The 23,083-nt window shown below is 54.0% G+C and overlaps 6 protein-coding genes across 6 annotated transcripts; 3 read left to right on the forward strand and 3 right to left on the reverse strand.

Moving 5' to 3' along the window:
• Window positions 1-220: 220 nt before the first annotated feature.
• A1O1_08392 (uncharacterized protein) lies at window positions 221-4,128 on the forward strand (the record flags this gene model as incomplete). The annotated part of the gene is made up of 3 exons (XM_007729254.1): window positions 221-716; window positions 766-3,939; window positions 4,004-4,128. 3 exons carry the CDS (start codon window positions 221-223, stop codon window positions 4,126-4,128), a joined length of 3,795 nt encoding a protein of 1,264 aa, XP_007727444.1.
• Window positions 4,129-7,090: 2,962 nt separating this feature from the next.
• Window positions 7,091-7,931, reverse strand: A1O1_08393 (uncharacterized protein; the record flags this gene model as incomplete). Its single annotated transcript, XM_007729255.1, has 3 exons — window positions 7,091-7,262; window positions 7,363-7,515; window positions 7,729-7,931. The coding sequence occupies 3 exons, from the start codon at window positions 7,929-7,931 to the stop codon at window positions 7,091-7,093; spliced, it is 528 nt and encodes a 175-aa protein (XP_007727445.1).
• Window positions 7,932-8,440: 509 nt separating this feature from the next.
• Window positions 8,441-8,952, forward strand: A1O1_08394 (NADH dehydrogenase (ubiquinone) 1 alpha subcomplex 2; the record flags this gene model as incomplete). The annotated part of the gene is made up of 4 exons (XM_007729256.1): window positions 8,441-8,526; window positions 8,613-8,719; window positions 8,785-8,817; window positions 8,897-8,952. The coding sequence occupies 4 exons, from the start codon at window positions 8,441-8,443 to the stop codon at window positions 8,950-8,952; spliced, it is 282 nt and encodes a 93-aa protein (XP_007727446.1).
• A 253-nt stretch (window positions 8,953-9,205) lies between these two features.
• A1O1_08395 (uncharacterized protein) lies at window positions 9,206-10,155 on the reverse strand (the record flags this gene model as incomplete). Its single annotated transcript, XM_007729257.1, has 2 exons — window positions 9,206-10,024; window positions 10,117-10,155. The coding sequence occupies 2 exons, from the start codon at window positions 10,153-10,155 to the stop codon at window positions 9,206-9,208; spliced, it is 858 nt and encodes a 285-aa protein (XP_007727447.1).
• Window positions 10,156-11,150: 995 nt separating this feature from the next.
• Window positions 11,151-13,313, reverse strand: A1O1_08396 (propionyl-CoA synthetase; the record flags this gene model as incomplete). Its single annotated transcript, XM_007729258.1, has 2 exons — window positions 11,151-11,590; window positions 11,660-13,313. The coding sequence occupies 2 exons, from the start codon at window positions 13,311-13,313 to the stop codon at window positions 11,151-11,153; spliced, it is 2,094 nt and encodes a 697-aa protein (XP_007727448.1).
• Window positions 13,314-14,856: 1,543 nt separating this feature from the next.
• On the forward strand, window positions 14,857-16,434 carry A1O1_08397 (GTP cyclohydrolase II; the record flags this gene model as incomplete). Its single annotated transcript, XM_007729259.1, has 1 exon — window positions 14,857-16,434. One exon carries the CDS (start codon window positions 14,857-14,859, stop codon window positions 16,432-16,434), a length of 1,578 nt encoding a protein of 525 aa, XP_007727449.1.
• Between the last annotated feature and the right edge of the window lie 6,649 nt (window positions 16,435-23,083).

Below are 23,083 nucleotides of genomic sequence, written 5' to 3' on the forward strand. Positions count from 1 at the left end.
GCTGTTACCGAACAAACATCTCACTTTCACGTTGTAAACAACCAGAAGACAATGGAGGGCATTGTTATCCGGACCTGACCGGTGCACAATTCTTTGGTTGGCTATTTCTTTGTCCGGTAGCGGCCAGCCAGACATCCAGCTCCAGAACCTCCCGAACTTCTGCGCGACGAAGACGCTGGTCCGGTGGACCACTCCGGGGACACGAATACACAGTCACAAGATGATGGCCGGCAATCAATACCATCAACAATGGCAACAAGACCCTGCGCCGGTGCAGCAACAATATCAGTATGGTCGCCGAGTTGATCAGAGGCCATGGCAAGAGACCGGGAGAAGTCAAGGATCATACAATCAGGAATATCCACAATACAATGAATATCCCAAGAGTCGGAATGGGTATGGCCAGGGTCCGGTGCCCACGTCGAGCAATATTCACGAGCAGAATTGGCGATGGGAGGGACAGGGCCAATACCCTCCGGATGGCTACCACGACCCATATGCCGGAGATGGGGCCAGGTACCAGCAGGCGCCGGCTCCAGATCCTCACCACGACCAGGGTCATTCTTCGAGTCGTGCGTACCAGTATGATGACAGATATCGCAACAACGGACACCGCAGACCTCCTATGGAATCTGAGCACTCGGGATTCTCGGACCACCAGAAGCCACCACGCCATCAGAGATCGGAACCTCCCACGCCTCACAAGAGGGCAAAAGGTATGGAGTATCCAAGCTTTGTATATCTGCAGTTGCTAATACAGTGTAGGGCGCGAACGAATTTTAGCTCAACCCACTTCTCCCAAGAACTTGGCTTGGGACAATCCGTTCGGCGCGTTTCCTGCAAAGAAGAGCTCGGCCGACAGGGACAGGCGTGCCAGTCTAGACAACGGGCTCAACAATCTAACTATCGACGACCGTCGCCATAGCGGGGAGCATGACTCACGTCCTCATACATCTCACGGTCAGCGTGGACCACGGAAAGAAGTCCCAAGGCCTAGTACTTCTCATAGTCGACCTCCGGAAATGGCGCCACCACCATCCCAGGCCCATCAGTTTCCTCCAGCTCGAGGTTCCTTGGACACGACTCGTCCACGTCAATACATGGGATCAGACACCGCTCCGCCTCCATCACAGGACTATCGTATGATGCCTAGACAGAACTCGTCAGATACGGATCGTTCCCGTCAAGATTTTACTGCGGATATGCGTCGAGGTCCTTTACCTCATCAGGATTATCAAGCCCCACCGAAGCCAGAGCCCTCAGACATGAACTATGCACGGCAAAACGTCCCTTCGAACACAGCTCGAGCTCCATTACATGAGTACCAAAGATCTCCCGGGCGAGGGTCGTCGGCCACGACTCGTCAGCATCAAAACATGACTTCGGAAATGGCTCGGCCTCCGTTGCAAGATTATCAATCAGCACCGGGACGAGGCTCGTCAGATGCGAGTCGTCAGCGTCCAGATCTGTCTGCAAACATGGGTCGACCACCATTTCAAGACTATATTCCAGCCGCGGGGCGAGGCCCGCCAGACCCGACTCGTCGTCAAAATGCCAGACCACAAGTTAACAGCCCGCCAATGTTTCGATCTGAAACGGATGCACCGCGTGGCCCTCCACCACCGCCTGCAAGCCAAGATCGATCTCGGCCCATGCCATATGGATCCATGCCCAACCCCCAGTCTCAAGGTGGCATGGACTTTCCAGGCAGACAAAATCCTCAACGTCCTCCACCCAATGAGTATTACGGTCACGACGAGCGATACGCTCAGAACTACGTGGGTCCTTCTGCTCCCTATGAATCACCTTCTGGACCGCCTCCATCTAGGCCACCACCTCGATCTATATCCCAGGAGAACTATGCGAACACCGGGTATCGAGCTGGGCCGCCCAACAATGTGCCGCTCAATAGACCGCGAAGTAAGGATATGCCCAACTATGATGCCATTCCTCCTCGAGCGAACGAGAGGCCGGAGGATCACATCATTCCAGGCCAAACGACTTCCTATGACCCTCAGATATATCGGAGACCCACGTATCAGGTTTCCCGAGAGTTTCCAGGTCAAGCCGACACCGCTCAGAACATACCATCACGGCCCGACCATCCCACTTCACCTCTTGCCGAGTTTTCGTTTGACTTACCGCCTAATGTCAATGCGAGACCAATGACTCCCAGCAGATATGGCGATTCTACTCCAGTGCCATCCCGACAGGAATACGCGGACCGGAGGACTGCTGAGATGAGACAGCCGCCGGTACGTGGATACGAGGCTGAAATGGGCCCAAAGGGACCGAGCTCGCAGTACCCCCCTCGAGCGGCGAGTAGGAATGGGATGAAGCCCCCGGTGGGTGTCGCTCCTCCATTACCCGTCAATGCTCCCGGGTATGGGTCCTTTGATCAGGGTCAACCTCCCGTTCGACCTCATACGAGCAACGCGCAACAGCCCTCTTTTGGAAGTTACGATGTGGGCAATCCCTACGACCAGGAGTATCCGGAGTATCCAGCGCCTTCGGCGCCGGCGGTTTCTGGGTCATATGAACAAGCATACAACCGTGCGGCCGGAGCCAATCAACCAGTCCGACCTCCATACGGGCAAGGCGCACCTCCACGAAAGGGGTCGGAGGACAACCACAACCCTGGCGGGCTTCGGCCGAGTACTTCGAATTCCGCCCATCCAGTTCCTGTCCGCCATTATCCGGGTGTCAATACTAACGGCGGCGGCAGTGCCGGTGCTGGTGCCGGAGGCAACAGCAGTGTTGTCAATATTAATGCCTCCGTCAACCCTGACGCACTACCAGCTCACCCGGAGCCGGTCAGGCCGGGGCTGAATAATGGATATGCGGCCACTCCACCGCCGGCCCAGGCAGGATCAGGGCCAAAGCAGGCAACAGCACCTACCCCAGCCCCTGCCAGTGGGAACGCCACTCCCCAGGTCACCGTGCAAGAGCTCACTAATCTGCGGCAAATGTATTCTCAACGCCCGGTGGATCATGCGTTGGGACTGAAACTGGCCAAGAGGTTGGTGGATGGAGCCAAGGTGTTGTCGGATGAGGGAGGCAAAGCGGATGCGAAACAGACGCAGAAGAATCGAGAACGATATATATTCGACGCGCACAAGCTGGTGAAGAAATTGGTGGCGGCGAACTACCCGGAAGCCATGTTTTACTTGGCGGATTGTCATGGACAGGGACTCCTGGGATTGCAGGTGGATGCCAAAGAAGCGTTCCATCTGTACCAGTCGGCGGCGAAACTGAATCATGCTCCCAGTGCGTACCGGGTTGCGGTGTGCTGCGAATTGGGGTCAGAGGAAGGCGGTGGCACCCGACGAGATCCGATGAAGGCGATGCAGTGGTACAAACGGGCCGCGACGTTGGGTGACACTCCGGCCATGTACAAGATGGGCATGATTCTACTGAAAGGATTGCTCGGCCAGGCGAAGAACCCACGTGAAGGTGTTTCGTGGTTGAAGAGAGCCGCCGAGCGAGCGGACAAGGACAATCCGCACGCATTGCACGAGCTGGGTCTGCTGTACGCATCCGTGACACCTCTGGATAACATTGTCCGCGACGAGGAATATGCCTTCCAGTTGTTCCAGCAGGCGGCGGAATTGGGATACAAGTATTCACAATTCCGACTGGGGTCGGCGTTTGAATATGGGTTGCTGGGGTGTCCGATCGATCCGCGGCAGAGCATCGCATGGTATACTCGGGCCGCGTCTCAAGGGGAACATCAGTCGGAACTGGCACTGAGCGGATGGTATCTGACCGGGTCTGAACCTCTGCTCACGCAGAGCGACACGGAGGCATACCTGTGGGCCCGCAAAGCGGCGAGTTCGGGCCTGGCCAAGGCGGAGTACGCGATGGGATATTTCAACGAAGTTGGCATCGGGACCGCGGTAGATGTGGAGGAGGCGAGGCGATGGTATTACCGGGCGGCCGGTGAGTTTTCTCCTCTGCCGACTTTTGACTTTGGGGGTGTAATGATTGACTTTTTGGAATCTAGCACAAAACTACGCCAAAGCACGAGAGAGGCTGGAGGAGATCAAGCGCGGACAGAAAATGTCCAAGACTCGAGTATCTCGATCGAACGTCAATCGGCAGAGTGATGGAGAGTGCGTGGTGATGTGATTGCCTCGAGGGGTGTGAGATGTCCGCTATTCATTGGACGCACATACAATCTGATGATGGACACATGGGTTGGATGAGTTCGGGGCAATTCGAACACATACACGAGGAATGAGCAAGGATAAATACAGGCTTGTCTGATGAGGATTGTTGTGATGATATGAGGCAGATGCAGATGAAGAATCAAAACAACATAATGCCGACTCGGACACAGTACCGCATATGGTAGTCGGGAGGTTGGTAGGGGTCCTCTCCGTGGACATTGCAGCCTCGTTGGAATAGATGTGTCTTGGACAAGACTTGACGGTGAAAGCACAAAAGGGCGTCTGTGGCATACAATAAAAGCACAATCATGCCGTCTGTGCCGTTGGATGTACTCTGTATTCTCACAGCTTCTGTTGTTAGTACTATGTAGTCGATGAAGTCAGCGCACCAGATCGACGCCATGGCAGGAGACCAGTATCAGTATCAGTATCAGTGCGTGTAATGGTTGTCCATTGACCAATTGTCGAACGGAAGTTCTCCCTGAACTCTGCCCGTCGAATGCAGGTCAACACTGTGACTCTCTCATAACTGGGGGTCTGGGTCTGATACTAGTAGGTACATACATACCCTAAGTTACCTTAGATAATTTTCTAGACCATTCATCTGGTAGACCCTCGTGGCTGTGGCTGTGGCTCTATCTCTGTTGTTGTGGATGGAGGGAATGTTTCAGCTGCATGTTTCACATTACCATTCAATAACATCGGCTGGAATCCCATGGTTGTTCCATACTAGTCGATGCAGGGCAGGGCAGGGCAGGGCATCACATCGGCAAATGAGTTAATTGTAGCCACCGGTTGCTATCTCCTCTGTGTAGAGTACAGAGTATATTAACAGCTGTTCTACTCGCTCACTACTCGCTACTCACGCCAGATCGACAACTTGAACTCATTCACAAGTCACTCGCTCATCCTCGGCACGTTCAGCCGCATCCCCTGCAGTCTACGATCCTACGAGAAGAGCAAGCGGTGGTAAAGGTACTATAAATCATACGTGACGTCGTGATTGACATCTTCTCCTATCTCCTTTGTACACGGACCATCCCGCCCCGTACATCATCATCATCATCATTATCATTATCATTCTTTTTCGCCTTCACTACCTACTACTACCTACTACTACCTCATACTTACCTCAGTTAGTACTTAGTACTACTCTGTAGTTCTTGAAGATCCTCTCTCCCACTCCCACTTCTACCCCAGCACTTCCCCAGGCCTGGTTCCGACCAACTCTAACCTCCACATATCCTCTTCTACCTTTCGCCTCTTTCCGCCTGATTGTTTCTCTCCTCGCAGGCCTGGATCTCCTTTTCGATTCGAACCGGCCATCCCTCATTCGACGACCTCACTTCATTTACTACACTCATCGACTTGTCCCAACACCGTTGCATTCCTGCTTCTGATCCCGGTCCCGGTCCCGGTCCCGGCCCTTCTTCGATCACGATATCACCGAAACTTCTCCTGTCGAGCACGTCCGACCTCAGATCAAGCCCACCTACAAGACATTCATCGACCGAACCCTCTTCTCGACATGATTCGATTTCCTACCTTCCGCTCATCCCCCTCTTTCGACACCTCTTCGGCCGAAGGTTCCTTGCGCGAAATCTTACGCAAGGCTTCCGACCCCGAGTCCCGTCCCACCTCAGCCTCGTCTTCGAGATCAGCCCTCGCCACAAACACAAAGAGGACCGCTTCCGTTTCCACAACCACTTCCACTTCCACAGTCTCAAATGCTTCACCCACCTCGTCACGCACCTCGAGTCCCAGGAGTAGCCAGTCTTCTGTGGACGAGAATGTCACCCAGACCCAGACCAAGACCAAGACCCGGACGGCGAAGAGACCGAGTTTCTCGTGGCGGTAACAGTGAAGGGGTGGGGATGATGAATGATGACATGAATCAAGATTCTTAACCAACGAAACCTGTATGATTATGATAGGCTTTGAGCATTGGCGTCACTGGCATGGTTTCGATTTTGCTGTCCTTCAATAGTAATGTCAAGAGCTGTATTTTTAGTGCAAGACTGTTGTTACGAAGAGGTGTTGTTTGTATCTCGTTCCGTTTTTATCGAGGTAGTTCTCCTTGGACTGGGCCAGTCCATACTTTCAAGTCCAATCGAATGTGACTGCTGTGCCCCGGAGCTGCTTTCTGAACATGTCAAAAGGGACCACATCTCATTTCACGCGAGAATCGATACCGTATTCCTTCCAGACTTTTCTTTCAAGGAGCAATATCCTACTCTCCTGGTGCTGCTCGAACTTGAACACATGTGCGACTCACAGGAAAGCGGCCGGGCCTACCCCTGGCAGCCTCACGAGACAATCGAGAAGGACCCTCTGTTTTGTGTGTTTGAATAATACGCGTCTAATAGTGGTCCATCGAGCCACGTTTCCTGCTCTCTCAAATCTGCAGCACTTCAGGTTTAGATCTACTACTTGTAGTAGCTTCCCATTCAATGGCATCAGTAGGTATATCGTGTTCAAAGCAACCCCTTTTGTAAGTGAGTGCAAGAGCGGGTAGACCGAAATGCATGAATGCAAGAATGCATGAAGCGTGGTTTTGGCTGCTCGGGCTACAGCATGGGGAAAATGGAAAGTGCAAGGGAAAACAAACATAGATACAGACAAAACCAGGGAGTTCAGCTGGAAGATACTTTTCTTTTCCAAGGTCGATATTGATGCATTGACACGGGTCACAAACATGACAGATACGAACGGAAACAGCGATCCTATCTCCTCTCTCACCGAGTTCCAATTCTGGAGAGGTACGGGGCTGAAACCCTCGGGAGTTGGAGACAGGCGTATTTATGCAATGCTGACTCTGAGGATATAGAAAAGGTAGTTGTGTGAATTCTGTTTTTGGCTATGGGTCGCAAATACAGCGAGTGCCGACCACCTGGCCCCAATCCCAATCCCTTAGACATGGTTTACACCTTCTGCTCGACCGTCTTCTCCACGTCCTTGGCCGCTCCTACAAGTTCTTTCTCCATGTCCTTCAAGGCCGCAGCCGTGCTACCGTCCTGAGACCGCTTGTACATGAGGATCCGACCGCATTGGATCGTGCCGACCAGGAAGAGACAGAAGTTGACTGCTGCGAGACTATATCACCGAATCACCATCGTTAGTCACCAACCCAAAGACTTTGCTTCTAGCAAAACAAAGCAAGGCAAAGCAAGGATAGGTACGGATATATACATACAGGACATTCTTGGGTCTGATGATGAAGCACCATCTCGTCCAGATGGAGCCGGTGGCCATCAACGCCGCGTTCTGCGTCAATGACAGCTTCTCGGCCGGTCGAAGGAAGTCCGATGCGCCGGCCAGCACGACTCCCCATTTCATGACCGGGGCCCTGTACGAAGAAAGTTGTCAGTATCAGTCCACCATCGTTCACTTGGCCTTTCGCGGTTGGACAATAGCAGTATTCGTGCCTCTCGTGCTTGAAATATCTGTGGGCGCACACAGCACACCACATCACAGAACGAAGCAGACACACATGGATAGTAGTGGTGTATGGGAGGGCAGAGTATGCTCTTCTCCTTGTTCTTCTCCGTCTTCGTCTTACCAGAAATGCACCGTCTTGATCCCGACTTCACTTGTCCATAATCTCTGCCAGAGGCTCTGCTGCGGCGCGGGAGCCTCGACGGCCGGGTTGGCCGCTGTGCCTTGGTACCGGCGGAAAACGGGGTTTCGGGCCTTGAAAGGCGTTCGGGCTGCGAATTGGCGGGTGGATTGTTGCGCAAAGCGCATGCCGAAGCGGGCCGACATTATGGGAACGATGGAGCTGTATATTCTCGACTGACAGAGGTGGTCGAAGTGTTGCAATACAGTCAGGAAAGAGAGCGGTAAAGGAGCGGAGGGTATGGTGCGGAAGACTCAGGTCAAAGAGGGATGTGTTGGGGAAACTGAAGTCTGAGTCGTCGGAGATGAGTAGGTAGGTAGAGATAAAGGATGAGCAATCCCAATCCCAGTTCGCTTAGAGCACTAGTAACAAAGGCGGACAAGCTTAAGTCCGGCCTACGGCAGATCATGCAGCGTTTTGTACGGCATTGCATCTCCGTACAACCTTGTTATATGATTGGCGGTGATTGGCTGAACTTGAACGGGAAGCCAAGGCTGGATCACGTTGCAGCGGCATGAATGATGCTTGACTGCGCTTGTTGTAGTTGTATGAGTTAGAGACTCAGTCGGACTGTCCACGAAACGAGTCAAGTTATGCGCCAGTGATCTCGTCTCGTCCCAATCTCCAGTCTTCTGTTCCGACGAGAGACGCCGCCATGGCCAGCAAATATGCGTTCACGCAGACTCTGAAGGAACTGCGTTTCCACCTGTCCGGATCAAGCCAGGGAAGCGAAGCTGCAAGGTACGCAAAGAAAAGGAACCCTGGAGTGGTCATAAAGCTGTTGCGGGAATTTATGGAGCTAACTCTCGCGTGTGCTTGTCGTCCAGAACCTTTCTCAAAAGAGCATACCCGACCATGAAGCACCACAACCCCAGCACGCCGATTTTAATACGAGAGGCGAGCGGCGTGGAACCCAAGGTGTGGGCGAGATATGGTATGAAGCCTGCAGAACAGACGGCGGAGAGAGTATGGAAATGGCTGACTTGGGTGGTCGCACAGGGTTCGGCAAGGAAAAATCGGAATCGTTGGCAGGTGAGCTTCATCAGCCTTTCAACCCGAGACGTTGTCGGGATCGGTATGGACGGCTCAAGTGCTGACTCGACCGTTGCAGGACTCTCGGACAAGGAAATCGAAGACCGGGTGACGACGCTGGTCAAGAACGAATGATGGCGCAGCTTTAGAGAAGGTTTATGATCACCGCATTGGTTGTAGCATATGTTGGTCGGGCTATGTGGATTGAGACTGCAAAGAAATAGAGAGGAACAAGGGACCTTACACGGGCGAAACCTAGCAGATTCCTACCGCTCGCCGGCCTACCCTGAGACCCTGAGACGCCGCTAGTGTAAGGTATAGATTGCACTGTGTGCTCAATACTCAATATCAGAACAGACTCATACACCATCCAGCTTCTACATCTCAACTACAGACGTTGCGCTTCCTCCCTGGTTCCCTCCTCCGCTTCAAACTTGTACTGCGCCCAAGCAAGACTCCCGTCAGCCATTGTCCACAGCTGCTTCCCTGGGTCTTCCCCGGCCGCACCCACGGCGATGTGGATAGGCAGCAGATGCTCAAAGGTAGGATGAGCCTGTCTGGCATCCGGGCGCTTCAGTAACTTGACCATCTGTTCGTCTCTGGCTTCGCCAGGCTTGGTCTCCACGGCCTCCTTGAGGGCGACGTCAAAGGTCACCGAATACGGCATGGTCTTGCCCGTGCCCATGGCCATCATCATGTGCCGCAGGTTGTGCACCGACATGCCGCTGGCGACCACGAGAATGTTCTGGTCGCGGAGCTTCTGCACCGCCCGGCCGAGTCGGATGTGCGCGGCGGCGTCGGTGTCGTCGTCGAACAGACTCACCTGCACGATGGGCACGGTGAGCGGGTTTGTTGCCGGGTCGAACATGATCTTGAAGGGGACGAAGACGCCGTGGTCCAGTCCTCGTTTGACCCCTTGCGTTTTGATCCCGTTCTCCCCCAGCGCGGCCATGACCTTCTGCGCGACCTCGGGCGATCCCTTGTTGGGGAATTTCTCGGCGTAGTAGTGCCGCGGGAAGCCGTAGAAGTCGTAGATCAACGGCTCCTCTTCGGCCACGTTGACTTCGATCGTCCCGGGCCGGTCGGCTTGCCAGTGCGCCGAGAAGACAACCACTGCTGCCGGCCTGACTGTTTCGGTGATTTCTTTGCCAATCCGCTGCAGCTGCGGGTAGACCGGGTGATTGGTCTCATACATGGTATTCGGGCCCTAGGAGGAACATGTCAGTCCGTCACGATTCAGAAAGAAAGACATCATGCATGGCTTGAGTCAAGGCCGGTGACGGAATGCGGGCTCCTTACCCCATGAGACACAAAGTACACGGGTGTCCGTTTCGCCATGGTTGATATATTGGCTGTCGGTGTCGTTGATATAGGCGCGATATTGGTCGTGAGAGATCTGCTCGAGAAAAAGAGCCCGTTCACCACAGACTTGAGCGGGCCGAAGATCCGTGAGGGATAAGTGGAAGCCACGTCGTCGACGGTGTTGGAGACGGCGGATGAGTAGATCGGCGAGGCTGGATGGATACTTGCTGCCAACAGGACTCCGAGAAGCGAGACAACCGCAAAGGCGGTGGTTTTGTTGCTGAAGAATGACCTCGAGCTGGGCGTGGTTGTTTTCGGTGTTGAACTGGACGATGTTGTGTCACTGGTGCTGCGACTCGTATCCCGACTTGGAATCATATGTTTGGAGGTTGACTGGGACTTGCGATGGCGTTAGACGAGCATATAAAAAAAGACCGCAACCGCATTAGCAACCGCCACCAGTTTCTCGGCCTTTCTCTGCCTTCTTGGAAATGTGCTTCTGGATCCTTGTCGTCTTACAATATCAGCACTACAGTGATGTACAGGAGAATGGCAGGGAGTGTCTCATGCTTTTAATCGTCTCATACACAATATTAAATAATGGAGATATATCTCGCATCTGATTTGAGCGGCGGGTGTTCGGATCGCGACTCGATTGAGTGCTGGTCATCAAATGTTGTAAAGAGTCGTTGACTTACCTAAGCTGCGGTTTCGTGATGCGGAATTGACTCCGATCGTTCGTTTTACTCACTCCACCGGTAACCAACGACACTCTTACCAACACACACCATGACACACTGCATGCAGCGACAAGTACGGTGCAAGTACACACTCTTTATTTGTTTGTTTGGCCGAGTGGAGGCTCGGTCGCTGCATCTGTAGAAAATGGAGCTGGAGGCGCAGGCGTCGCAGGCGTAGGCGCATTTGGCTGAATGTCCTGTACATATTTGCGCGGTGACATCAAATCAATGCTGCTGGCAACTTATCCAGGATTCCCGGCATATCAACGCTACATGAGACAATGTCTGCATTCACAATTTCGTTTTATTCGGACCCTGTTGTTTCTTCCTCTCCTCAAACCATTCCTGGATCTTCTGCCTGGCGGCCTCGACGACCTCTTTGTCCTCGACCGTTGCCGGGACATTGACTTCCTTGTCATAGTTGCCCTCTACAGCATTCTCGACCAGCTCTCTCAACACTCTCCTAAGTGTCTTGCCACTCCGAGTCTTGGGGATCATTCCCTTGCCCTGCACGATACCCCCCAACGACGCGATGGCGCCTATCTGTGTGCGCACGATCTGGTTGATGCCGTCGAAGAATTCTTTCGAAGGCGTCGCTGGCAGATCAGAGGGCGTCGCGGCCGACGGGATCACGAACGCGAATGGTAAGTGACCCTTCATCGGATCAGGAATGCCGACGACACAGGCCTCGGCCACGCCCGGGTGCGAGGTGATGGCTTGTTCGATGGCACCTGGGTTAAGTGAGTAGGTTTCTGCTGCTGTGGGGAACAAGGCAAAAGCAGATGGAAAGTGAGACGTACCTGTGCTAAACCGATGTGCTGCGACATTGATGATATCGTCGCTTCGGCTCATGACATGAACATATCCATCCAAATCGATCATCCCGGCATCGCCGGTGTCCAGCCATTTGCCATTGAAGCGCTTCAGGTAGCCCTTGTAGAATCGGGCATCATCGTTGAACAGTGTGGTGAAACCTGTTGGCGCCAGGGGCATGGCAAGGACAATGTTACCCATCTTTCCTTGCTCCACTTCGTGGCCTTCATCGTCCACGATGCGGACATCAAAGCCGGGCATGGGTTTCCCGGCGCTGCCCGGCTTGATCCCCAGAGCCTTGTGCTCTTCACCGCTCGTGGGGTCGAGTCCAATGGCTGGACGCAACGCAAGACCTGTCATGGGACTGCCTGACTCGCTCGACCACCAATGGTCAATGACCCGCGCATCTGGAGCGGCGTATTTGCCCAACAGGTCCTGATAATGTACGACGATGGAAGGCTCTGACCTCTCGCCCGCAAGGAACAACCCACGCCAATGTCTCAATCGGCCCTTCTCCCCGTGCTCCTTGAAATATTTGTCCTCAGGGTCTTCCTTTCGAATGGCCCTCAGAGCGGTGGGGGCGGTGAACAAGGATGTGACTTTGTATTCGTCGACCAAGCGCCAGAAGGTACCGGCATCGGGCGTGCCAATCGGCTTGCCCTCATATAAAACGGTCGTTGCGCCGGCCAGTAAAGGTGCGTAGACAATGTACGAGTGACCCACGACCCAGCCAATATCACTGCCGGTGAAAATCACATCGCCTGGTCCCTTGACGTCGAAGAGATATCTGATGCTGAGATGAAGCCCGACGGCATGACCGCCAGCTTCGCGTAGAACCCCCTTCGGCAGACCCGTCGTGCCGCTGGTATAGATGATGTACAAGCCATCGGTGCTTTTCACCGGCACAGCCTCGGCACGTACACCTCTATTTCGAGCACTCTTGACCAACCGCTGCCAGTTTCTCTGGCCCGCATCCTTGAGGACAGGATCCCACCTCTTGACGTCCCGTTGCCAGATGATGGTCTTGCTGGGCTTCCACTCACTTCTCTCAACAGCTCCTTCGATAAACGGCCTGTACTCCAGAGGCCCTTTGGCGCCTTCAATGGCACAGCTAGCGGTGAGGATGACCTTTGGTTTGGCGGCATCGATGCGTTGGGCCAGACTGGCGGCGGCAAATCCTCCAAAGACAACCGCATGCATTGCCCCCAGGCGGACTGCAGCGAGCATTCCGAAGATGGCGGCGGGGATCATGGGCATGTAGATCAAAACGACGTCGCCTTTCCTCACGCCCTCCTCCCGTAGGACGCCCGCCAGGACCTCCACCTCCTCCAGCATCTGGTTGTAGGTGTACTTCTCTTTCGATCCGCTGACGGGACTATCCCATATCATGGCGACCTTGTCTCCATTGCCGGCGTGGACATGCCGGTCTACGCAGTTATAGGTGGTGCTGATCTCGCCGTCCGGGAACCATGACCAGTGAGGATGTGTCGTGCCATCCTTTAACCTCTTGGTCTTTCGCTGTAGGACAGAGCTGTATGGTTTATGCCAGTGGAGCTGCTTTGCATGTTTGTCCCAGAACTGCTCCGGATCGGTGAGAGAAGCACACTGAGCAGCGTCCTGCACAGTGTTATTGGGCGACATGGATCCCAGGACGGAGGTTGCAAGGACGGCCTCTCACGAGAAAGGCTAGGGTGGGTTTGAAAGGGACTCAACCCTGAATGCAGAAGGACAAGGGCAGCCGTTTCTCGTGGTCGGCCGGTACAGGATCAGGTACGTGGAGAAGACTGAGCAGAAGTGCAGGGACAGACGACGACGTGTTTTCCACCAGATATAAACACCTGGCAGCCGCGAAGCCGACGCCGAAACGCTGGCACTATACTGGCATTCTCTCTGGGGTGAGAGTGACGACAGAGGACGAGTGCAGACACCATACTCAGGTAGATGACCAGAATGCCAAAGTGCAGGAACATACCTTAGGTCTTGAGGACATGGACCAAGGTGGGCACTGGGGAGAAGATCCCAAGCCGTGGGGTATGGGGTAATGCGGACACCATCGGACGGACGGACGGATGGAGTGTGTGTTTGTCACCTAGGAAGGGGACCGCAGACCAGCTTCACGTTGAACATCATTCGAGAATTGGGAGTAAGACGGTTAATAAGTGAGTCCAGCTTGGTCCAACTCTTCGTTATTGACCGAGGCTGCTGGAGTAAGTAGATTAGTGAATCAGCTTACCCGATTAGAGATCATAGGTATGTATCTTGGGTACTAGGTAAGGTAGTATCTGCATGGGTACCTAAGATATATGTACATAGGTACCCAAATGCAAGGTACTCTGTAATAATTCTCTAATGGTCTCCTCTAGCCCCCTCCAGTGTCACGCCAAGCTATCATTGATAGAGAGGTTTCGTGGTACATGTGTGAGGAAAGAATTCTATCAAATCGCCTTCTATCCCTATAGACTTACGAGGAGGAATCGAGAGAAGAGCTTCCTAACTATATGTCGATTATTATGGGATGATATCTGTAATCGCGATAGTAGAAGAGATTAGAAGCCACTGCATGAATAGCCATGTAGCCATGAAATCAATCCCCATAGATATAGCAGACCAACTGCGCGGTCTCACAGAATATCCTGCCACACAGTGTGCGGGGACTGTCTGATAAGCAGCAGTGATAAGGAGAACCGATAAGAACCGATAAGGACTGATAAGGATGCCCTCTCCTCACTTATCGCGGATATCATCGAGCCATCAACGGTGCTGGTACCACCATCTTCGCCATCCACTACAACGTAGTACTACTACATAAGACTGCGCCAGCACGGCAATCTGAGCTTCTTTACCATACTATTCCATTCATCGGCCCCGGTGTCAAGTTCAAGTTAGATGCTACCTTGCTCGCGCTCTTCCCACCCGTCTTTTCTGCTTGTCTAGCGCTGCCCTTTGCCGCAAGTTGTCCTCCATTGTCACCGGACTACTCCGGCCACTCCGTCTCTTTGTTGCCTCGAACCGGTTTCTGAGCACATCTGGCCACCTCGCTTGTCCATTGACCATCACTGTCATTACTCCAGTCGGGTGTTTTGGATATCGAAGAGCTTGGAGACCATCTAGAAACGTGCTCAAAAGCTGAACTGTGATCAAAAGCAATTGCAAGTCAAGTCATTGATTCAAACCTGTTCTCACTATGGCCACTACTCAGCCTTCCGGTGGCGTCAGCACTGAGCTCGTCTTGTCCGAGATCCTGACCACTCTGAAGAAGCTGCAAGCCGACCACTCCCAGTTGGCGGCCAGTGTGGAATCTCTTCAGAGTAGACTTGAAGTCTCCAACTCACTCAACCAGTTACGCATCGGGCACAACGTCAAACAATCCGACGGCGTCAAGGACTCGCCGAGCTTAGATCCTGTCCAGCTTGCGAAGTCGGCAAACGGGACTATCTCGCCTCCTCCAGATTCAGCTCCCCTTGCAACAAAAGCACCGCCGTCGCCCAATACCAAGAGATCTTCCACCACCTCGCGAATCATCCTCACCACTTACCCGGGCCAGTCAGGAATCGACCCTATCCCGCTTGAATGGGGCGAGTCGGATCCGCTCAAGCGCGGTCCCGTCGTGGTCAGCAGACACCAGCATACCATCCGGAGACGGAATGCCATCGGTGCTCATGGAGGCTCGTACTCGATCTACCATGCTCTCGCCGTGGCCAGCCACAACCTGAACCTCGAGCACATGCCCGACTTCACCAACACGGAGCCCGCCGCGTTGATTGGACCGTTCCCGGCCTGGGGCGACAAGAAGAAGATTGTGGCCATGGATCCGTTCGGCCACCTGGAACCCTGGCTGTTCAAGGACTACATCCAGACCCAGGACATCGACATCCGGCCGACCATCGCGGTGACCAAGGCGCATATGAAAATCCCCGAGCTCGAGCAGAGCGTGAAGGCCGGCCGACTCGTGCCGGACGGCAAGATCTGTCTGAACGAGACCGGCGAGCTGAGCGTGACTAAGTTTGCCGTCGAACCCGTCTGGTATCTCCCCGGCGTGGCCGAACGGTTCGGGATCGACGAGAGTTCCCTACGCCGAGCCCTCTTCGAGCACACCGGCGGATCGTACCCCGAACTCGTGACGCGGCCCGATATCAAGGTCTTCCTGCCCCCCATTGGCGGGCTGACGGTCTACTGCTTCGGCGACCCGGCGAAAATGTCGGACCCCAACGCCTCACTGGCCCTTCGTGTCCACGATGAATGCAACGGCAGCGACGTCTTTGGGTCTGATATCTGTACGTGCCGGCCCTACCTGATCTTCGGCATCGAAGAGGCCGTCAAGGAAGCCCAGAAGGGCGGCAGCGGCGTCGTCATCTATTTCCGCAAGGAAGGCCGCGCCCTCGGCGAAGTCACAAAGTACCTCGTGTACAATGCGCGCAAGCGCGGCGTGGACCGCGCCAGCGAGTACTTCAAGCGCACCGAGAATATCGCAGGTGTCAAGGACATGCGCTTCCAGGCCCTCATGCCGGACATCCTGCACTGGCTGGGCATCACCAAGATCGACCGCATGCTGAGCATGTCTAACATGAAGCACGACGCCATTGTCGAGCAGGGCATCCCTATCATCGAGCGTGTGCCGATCCCGGATGAAATGATTCCCGCGGACTCGAGGGTCGAGATTGATGCAAAGATCCATGCTGGCTACTTCACCACCGGCAAGGTCATGACCATGGAGGAATTGAATGCCGTGCAGGGCAGGAGTTGGGATGACATTGAGCACTAAGCACCCAGCTGTTGATCTATAGGACTAGTATAAGATATACAAGGCTGTTAAAAGTGCTGAAAAGATTACTAGGTCTGTTGGAAATACAGCGCCAAGTGCACGTGGCCATAAGAGAATGATAGAGACAGTCTAGCCAAGCACGAGAGATCAAAGACTCTGTATACTGGTACCTACCTTTGCTTTCTGGCTTGCAAGCTCAGTGTCATTGCTGCCGAGGCTGGTTACTGGTAAGGAAAACAAGGAAGAAAAGAATTCCATTAATTACAAAAGAATCGGTCAATGATAGACAACGTCCTCAGCAGAATGTGCCTATTTCTCAATGCTGACTTGAGGGATGAACAATCATGCCCGTGGGCAGCGAGGCAGATCTTAGCCAGACATCAAGTCCCGAATCTTCAAGTGGCCCGATTGAAGGTCGGGTCCAAGACAGCGACTGTTAAGTAGCCATCACCACCATCGCACCATCTCGCCACTGCCACAGGCCTGCTGCATCAAACCAACTGCCGGGAGAGCATGGAGCAAGACGAGGCTGGCTCAAATTCAAGACATCCCCACTGCGATGACACACTCACCAGACAGATTTCAAGGTAGGCAGAGAGTATAACGACAGCCACTCCGTGTGAAGAGGCACCGACGAGCTATGAGGCCCGTCACAAAACGGACACCGTAGCAGTCCACGGCGAAAAAAGACCACGAAGATGTTGAGCTGTAACCAGACATGCCTGGCTCGTGGGTTGTCCAGACGTCTAAGGTAGGCCTCCTCACCAGGCGATGCTGAAGCCGCAACTCCTGAGAAATGCTCTATTCTTGATGGAAGGAAAGACTAGTAAAATGAAACAATGTTTGACCATGCAACACTCACCTTACGTGCACCGGCGCCGTCCAGACGATGTCCCAGTTACAGGATTTGTCTGGTACAGAGGCACACTCTCATAGCCTGTCGTCATGTGTCATGTGAAGCGAAGGACATAAGAGTCGTCACCTGGTTCCGATTGTATCGAGGAAGGGGATATCAGTGGAGACGGTCTGCTGTCTCTGATCGACTTGAGACTTGTAGATCACAGGACATCATTGCCTCAAGCAAGAGGCATTACCCTGCGGAAGTAGCACGATGTATTTGATCGTTAGGGACGGGTCCCATCTCGTACAATGAATACGGTGGAGGCGACTGAAGAGTGAGGGATACTGGCCAAGGGAGACAGACGTCACCTCTGGGCTTGGGAGATCAACCAAAAGAGGACTCCGTCCTATTGTCGGCCACATGTCTCGGATTTCCATCCCTTCCCAGTGTCTCATGCAACTGTGATATGCATGAGAAAGGTAAGTCGTTCCGGCCTCTTACCGAGGAGGCTGAACCAGCGAAGACCTAATCGATAGGATGCCATTGTACCAACTTCGAAACATCGAGTCCGGTCTCTCTTGTGATTTGTGGCTCCTTGCGGAGTATCACTGGGCGGGGCTTGAATCCCCCCAGAACTGGGCGTTGATCAGAATCCTGTAACTTTTGGATAAGCGAGAACAGCACGGTGACACCAAAGAAAGCAAGGAACAGCTTGGTCGGTCAGGAGAATGAAAGACGAGACTTTCACTGCGCAAGTCCTTATGCGGCGACGATCATCGATGCGAGATCGGGGTCGTGCAGTGGACAGGGATGTAGTGCAATGCAACGCGCAGCCAGCGGCAGCAGCACTAGAAGGCTGAACATCGCAGATATCAGAGAATGGACCGGCCTGCATTGTTTCGAATACGGACGGCTCAGCCCGAAGTGGCAGTCGTTTAGGCGCTCTCTGCTTCTGAAAAATCAGATGTGAGCAAAGAAGCGGACAGACTTCCCACAAGTGGATTTGCTACAAAGGATGGCTGGGAGAATCATGACGAACAAGGCGACCAGCTTCGATGTTCCAGATTGAAGGAGCGGCGAGGACAATCCTGACAATCCTGCTGATCTAGCGATCCGTGTCACATCGCCCTTCCGACGTCCATCCTGGTGATTGGTCGATTGGAACGTTGGCTGGGCCAGTCCGACCGGGGCGTGGGTTGTCGGGTTCTCCTCCGCAAATCAGGGATTGACAACACAGCACTTTGCTGGATAAGGGCGGCAGGCTAGGAGGAGGCTTTGTACGAGGTCACCGCTCTCCGTGAATTGTATGGCAGTGGCCGTAGGAAGCAGTAAAGTCTCCTGACTCAGGTCGGATTGGAAGCCTGCATCGTAGGCTATTCGCCGAAGTCGTGAAAGGATCCATCTCTGAAGTTGTTCAAGGCCGGCCCGTGAGAAACCTGGCGAGGCAAATCCATTCACTTGCCATGTGCTGTCGACATTTCCCAACATGATTACAGGCATGATGTGTACAAATAGTATGGCGATCGTCCTGGGATCAGCCACGGTGAGCGGTACAGATACCTTGGTCGACGACCTGCAAGTCCAGATGTTGGGTCCACAATATAGCTTCACATCTATCGGGGCGAGAAGTAGAAGCCCGTTGGCTTGCAGCCGTCAGTCGCTGCCAGTGCATAGGACAAGCTTGCTCATCAGCGGATGAGCACTGGCTTCCGCCGTCAACGGGCAATAGACGCATCCAAGGTGGACATCTCCTCCGTAGTCCTGGTTCCCAATGCTGCATGATCAGTACAAGCGCCGATGTTTGCCATGTATTGTGGCCTGAGGAACTCCTTGATCTTGCATCTCCACGTATACGCACCCCAGCCGGCAGCTTGAGCATTCCACGGCCTTCAACATGCAATGCGGCCTTATTTGAAGTGGGTGCAATGCATTCGCGGCAGATGCCCTGCATCTCAGCATGCAAGCAAGCACGTCGCCGTGAAGATCGTTCGACCTCCCCAAGTACTGTGCATATAGAGACAGCACCGGCACACGTATGGTACTCGTGTCATTTGTTGGCCTCTAGTCCACTAGATAGACGATGCCGATGTTGCTGCTCATGAGTATCCTATAGTCGGACCCTCAACGGCGAAGCTTCAAGGATTTCGTCCGGTATCGACAGGGTTGGACCCTTGGGAAAGTGCTGGTCCATCTCCGTCTCACTGTCCTTGAAGTCGGAAATCCCAACATCAATAAGTTGCCTTTTCAATCGCCGTTCAGGATGCAACTACCAGCATATCTGGCGCGTGAAGGATCGCCAGGAACCTCTGTTAACATTGGCGGGGTTTCCAAACCAACGATTGAAGGTCTTTCCATGTACTTTTCCCAATTGGCCATATCTTGCACGACGACAAAGGTTCTACTGTTACCGAGATGTGACGCTGGTGCGCATTGCATTGCCGTTATTTGCGTTCCCCAGATCACATAGATCGCAAAACACGTGAGAGAGGGTCATGCTGGATCGAATACTCAACGGACGGCTCGCTGGTAGTTGCCATGACGCACAGCAGGCGGACCAAGCTCAAAGCTGAAGCCTGGTCTGCGCCCTTGCCAGCCATGCGCTGACAGCTGATGGAGCTCCAGTCCGGGGATGCGGCACGGACGACATTTTCAGTACAGAATACAGAGGATCAGGCATTGACTGTACGGAGACGAGATCAGTCGGTGGACTTGTCTTTGATTCGACATGAGGTTGACAGCCCACCTCTTCCAAGATGGAAGACATCAGAAGCAAGCACGTAATTCGTCCCGGGGTTGTGAAGGTGTTGGGCAGAGTTGGCGCTGTACCTCGGTCTAGCGTCTGTTCACTCTTCAACGAAGCCGAGATGTGGCAATTGTGCAGTCAAGCCGCAATACGACAACGCGAGAAGGGCGAAAGGCCGAAAGGGCGAGTAACAGCCGACCAGCAAAGGGCCCAGGAAGGCGCGAGGTAGGATTCATCGCGGCTGTGGTGCACGCTCGCATGCCGGGCGAGCAATCGGAAGTCCAACGACAGGGATAGGGCATCGAGACAGGTTCAACGATCAGGGCGGGCCTGGTTAGCTGCAACTCCAGCACCCATCCCCATCCCCTATGTTGCTGGGCTCTGGCATAGGCTAGCTTAGTTGACCAAGAAGCTCCGAGTTCGACAAGCCCGACACCACCGGGAAAGGCATTCGTTATTTTGATGAGGCGCAATTCTGCAGCTTGTTGGTGCCACCTGCAAATCTTCCGGCGCTGTGGCACAAGCCTTTTCGTTAGGACCGGTCGAACTGCATCAAAGCTTTGGGATTTGAATGGCTGTAGATTGCGTAACAACGAGAACAGGAAGCGCCGCGGATGGAAATTTCGGTGGTGGCATCGCCACAGCACAAAGATGTCACACATTGAATGATAATGCGAGGGATAGTACTGCCGTAGATTGTAATGGTCGAGAGCGGATCGGACACTGACGGGCTAACCAGGCCTTAGCATCTTCGACCCCCCAAATTTTGGCAGGCTTTGATAAGGGTGAAGGGGCGAAAGCGCGCCTGGCCCTAGCCTGTCGACGATTGGGGCATTTGGGGATGATCGTGATAAAGCGACGGCTGATTCTTCGAGCGGCTTGACTGATAGAGCGGTAATGGGCGGTACGGGGGGATGGAGCAAGTGGTTGTAGTCTGCTGTCTCGCCTCCTTAGCCCTGCTGAACTGTCCTTTGTGGCTTTTCGATGCAGAGCCTAGCCCAATGATGGCTACCCAAGGTGTTGCGGTGGGCCGATGCTGACTGGGATTGTCGAAGGCTGGGGGAAGTGGACTCTGTCGGCAAGACGGTTAAGAGTCTGTGTGTTGTCTGTGTCCGACTGTCATCCGGAGGTGTCAACGCCCTGGCCTTCGTTCTCTTCTCTTGCTGCGTCCAGTGCATATAGTGTGACACCTGAAGCGGCCTACAGCCTTGAGTGCTTGATAGAGAGGAAAGGGACGGCTCGCATGCGTACAGGGGTGGTTGTCTTCCCTATGCGGCGGTTGTATACATAACACTGCAAGGGACCTCACACCTCTTCAACCTTCACCAGCGGGCAACAAGCCCGAGCGGATCGACTTTTCCCATAATGGTGAGCCCTAGGAAAAAGCTGCAGCCCTAAGCGAATACTCTTCCCCCGTCGAGCACCCGCGGTACGCGGTCGTAGATAGGATTAGTACTGTAAGACCAGGACGCGGGACGGAGTTAAAAGGTCCCAGTTCAACACACAACACACACACACACACACATATGCATAATAGTAATAATGTCTCCGTTGCTGGGATTTTGCGGCTGTACACATCCATGTGGATGTCAGTGACAACGCCCGCAGCTATGACAGGAGCCACTACCACTCTCATTGCACAAGTTGAGGGATTGAAATCTTGTTGCCATTGCTACATCATGCTGGCCGGCGGCCGGAGCTACCATTTGGATAAGGAATGAGGGTGGCAGGGAGCGACGGTCGGTTGGGTCGAGGTCTATCCATGAGATAGCAAGGGTAAGGTAGCGAGGTACTGTATCGTTACTGAACAGGTTGTAGCCGTAAATCGTAAGCCTGGATGGTGTTGGGCGAAGCCAGCCAGCCCTTGTCCAACTGCCATTGGCAGCCTGCGTCCGGCCGTCGTGGGGCTTTGTTGGCCCTCTTCGTGGATCTTTGACTCGCAACTTGCGGCACGCTGGGATCGCAGCAGCGTGGGCTGGCTGGTGAGAACGGTGGGCGTTGAGTGGAAGGACAAGTCTAAGAGCAAGCGTGGGTGCCAATGAACGATGGGCGGTGGGTGGCCAGCGGATGGTCGAGCAGCAGATGGCGTGCGGTATGGAGACACATCGACGCTGCTGAAGAGCGAGGGATTCAAGGGTGGTGGTGGGAGTGGTGGAAGAGGTGGGAGAGGTGGTCGTGGTGCAGTTCCTTAGGCCTTCGCCGCTCTGGCTTTTTTCTGCCTTCTGCTCTAATGCACCAACCTGCACACCCTCACTCCTCCCGCTCGGCTAGGTCGCGCACCGTCGTCCTTCTTGCATTCCTGCATCCTGCTTCACACCTCACTGCCACTGCCTCTGTTCTCCAGATCAGATCTCATCTCCATTGAACTCGTGCATCCGCAGTCATCGTCCTCTGTCTTCCACCGGCCATGGATTAACTGCGCGTCATCAGGCTGTGTAGTTCATGGTGTTTGAGGAGCCTCCCCAGCTGTCCGGTACGTCAAAAGTCCCATCGTCGGTGTTGGGGAATGGTGTGAGAGCACTCGTGCACGACCCGTACATCTGATAACATGCTGCACTACCTGATTCTGCAGAGTGCTTCTCGTCCCTGCATACCGCTATGTTGCTGTTAGGAAGCATTGCTAACGTATCCCACGATCCTACAGTTGGCGATTGACCGACTATCTCTGTGTGTTGCCTCGTTCCCACGGCAAGCTCTACGAAAGTGCAGAACCAGGAGCAGTCTCCAAGCTCAGCCAGGCACTTGACGCTGTTGACAATCGCGCCCGCACTTCTATCGGTTCGAGCCGACCACAACACTCCGCAAAGTACTTCTTCATTGAAGTCGGAAAAGCAAGCCTTGTGCGAGGAGCGGACGACAAGGCTACGCCAGAGGGACACAAGACTGGAGCTTGTTCGCTCACAATTGCCCAACAACTCTGGATCCTGCTCAAAAGGAGGGACAAACTTGATATTGATCCAACTCGGCCGCCATTGGGCTGATCAGATCCTGGCCCAATCGCCGGAGGAAGGAAGGTTCAAACCGCATCGTCAGGCAAAGGGTGGTCGTTGTGTCCTTTGCTTTGA

This window comes from Capronia coronata (assembly GCF_000585585.1).
Source record: "Capronia coronata CBS 617.96 chromosome Unknown acBCG-supercont1.8, whole genome shotgun sequence".
In the NCBI taxonomy this organism is placed as follows: Eukaryota; Fungi; Ascomycota; class Eurotiomycetes; order Chaetothyriales; family Herpotrichiellaceae; genus Capronia; species Capronia coronata.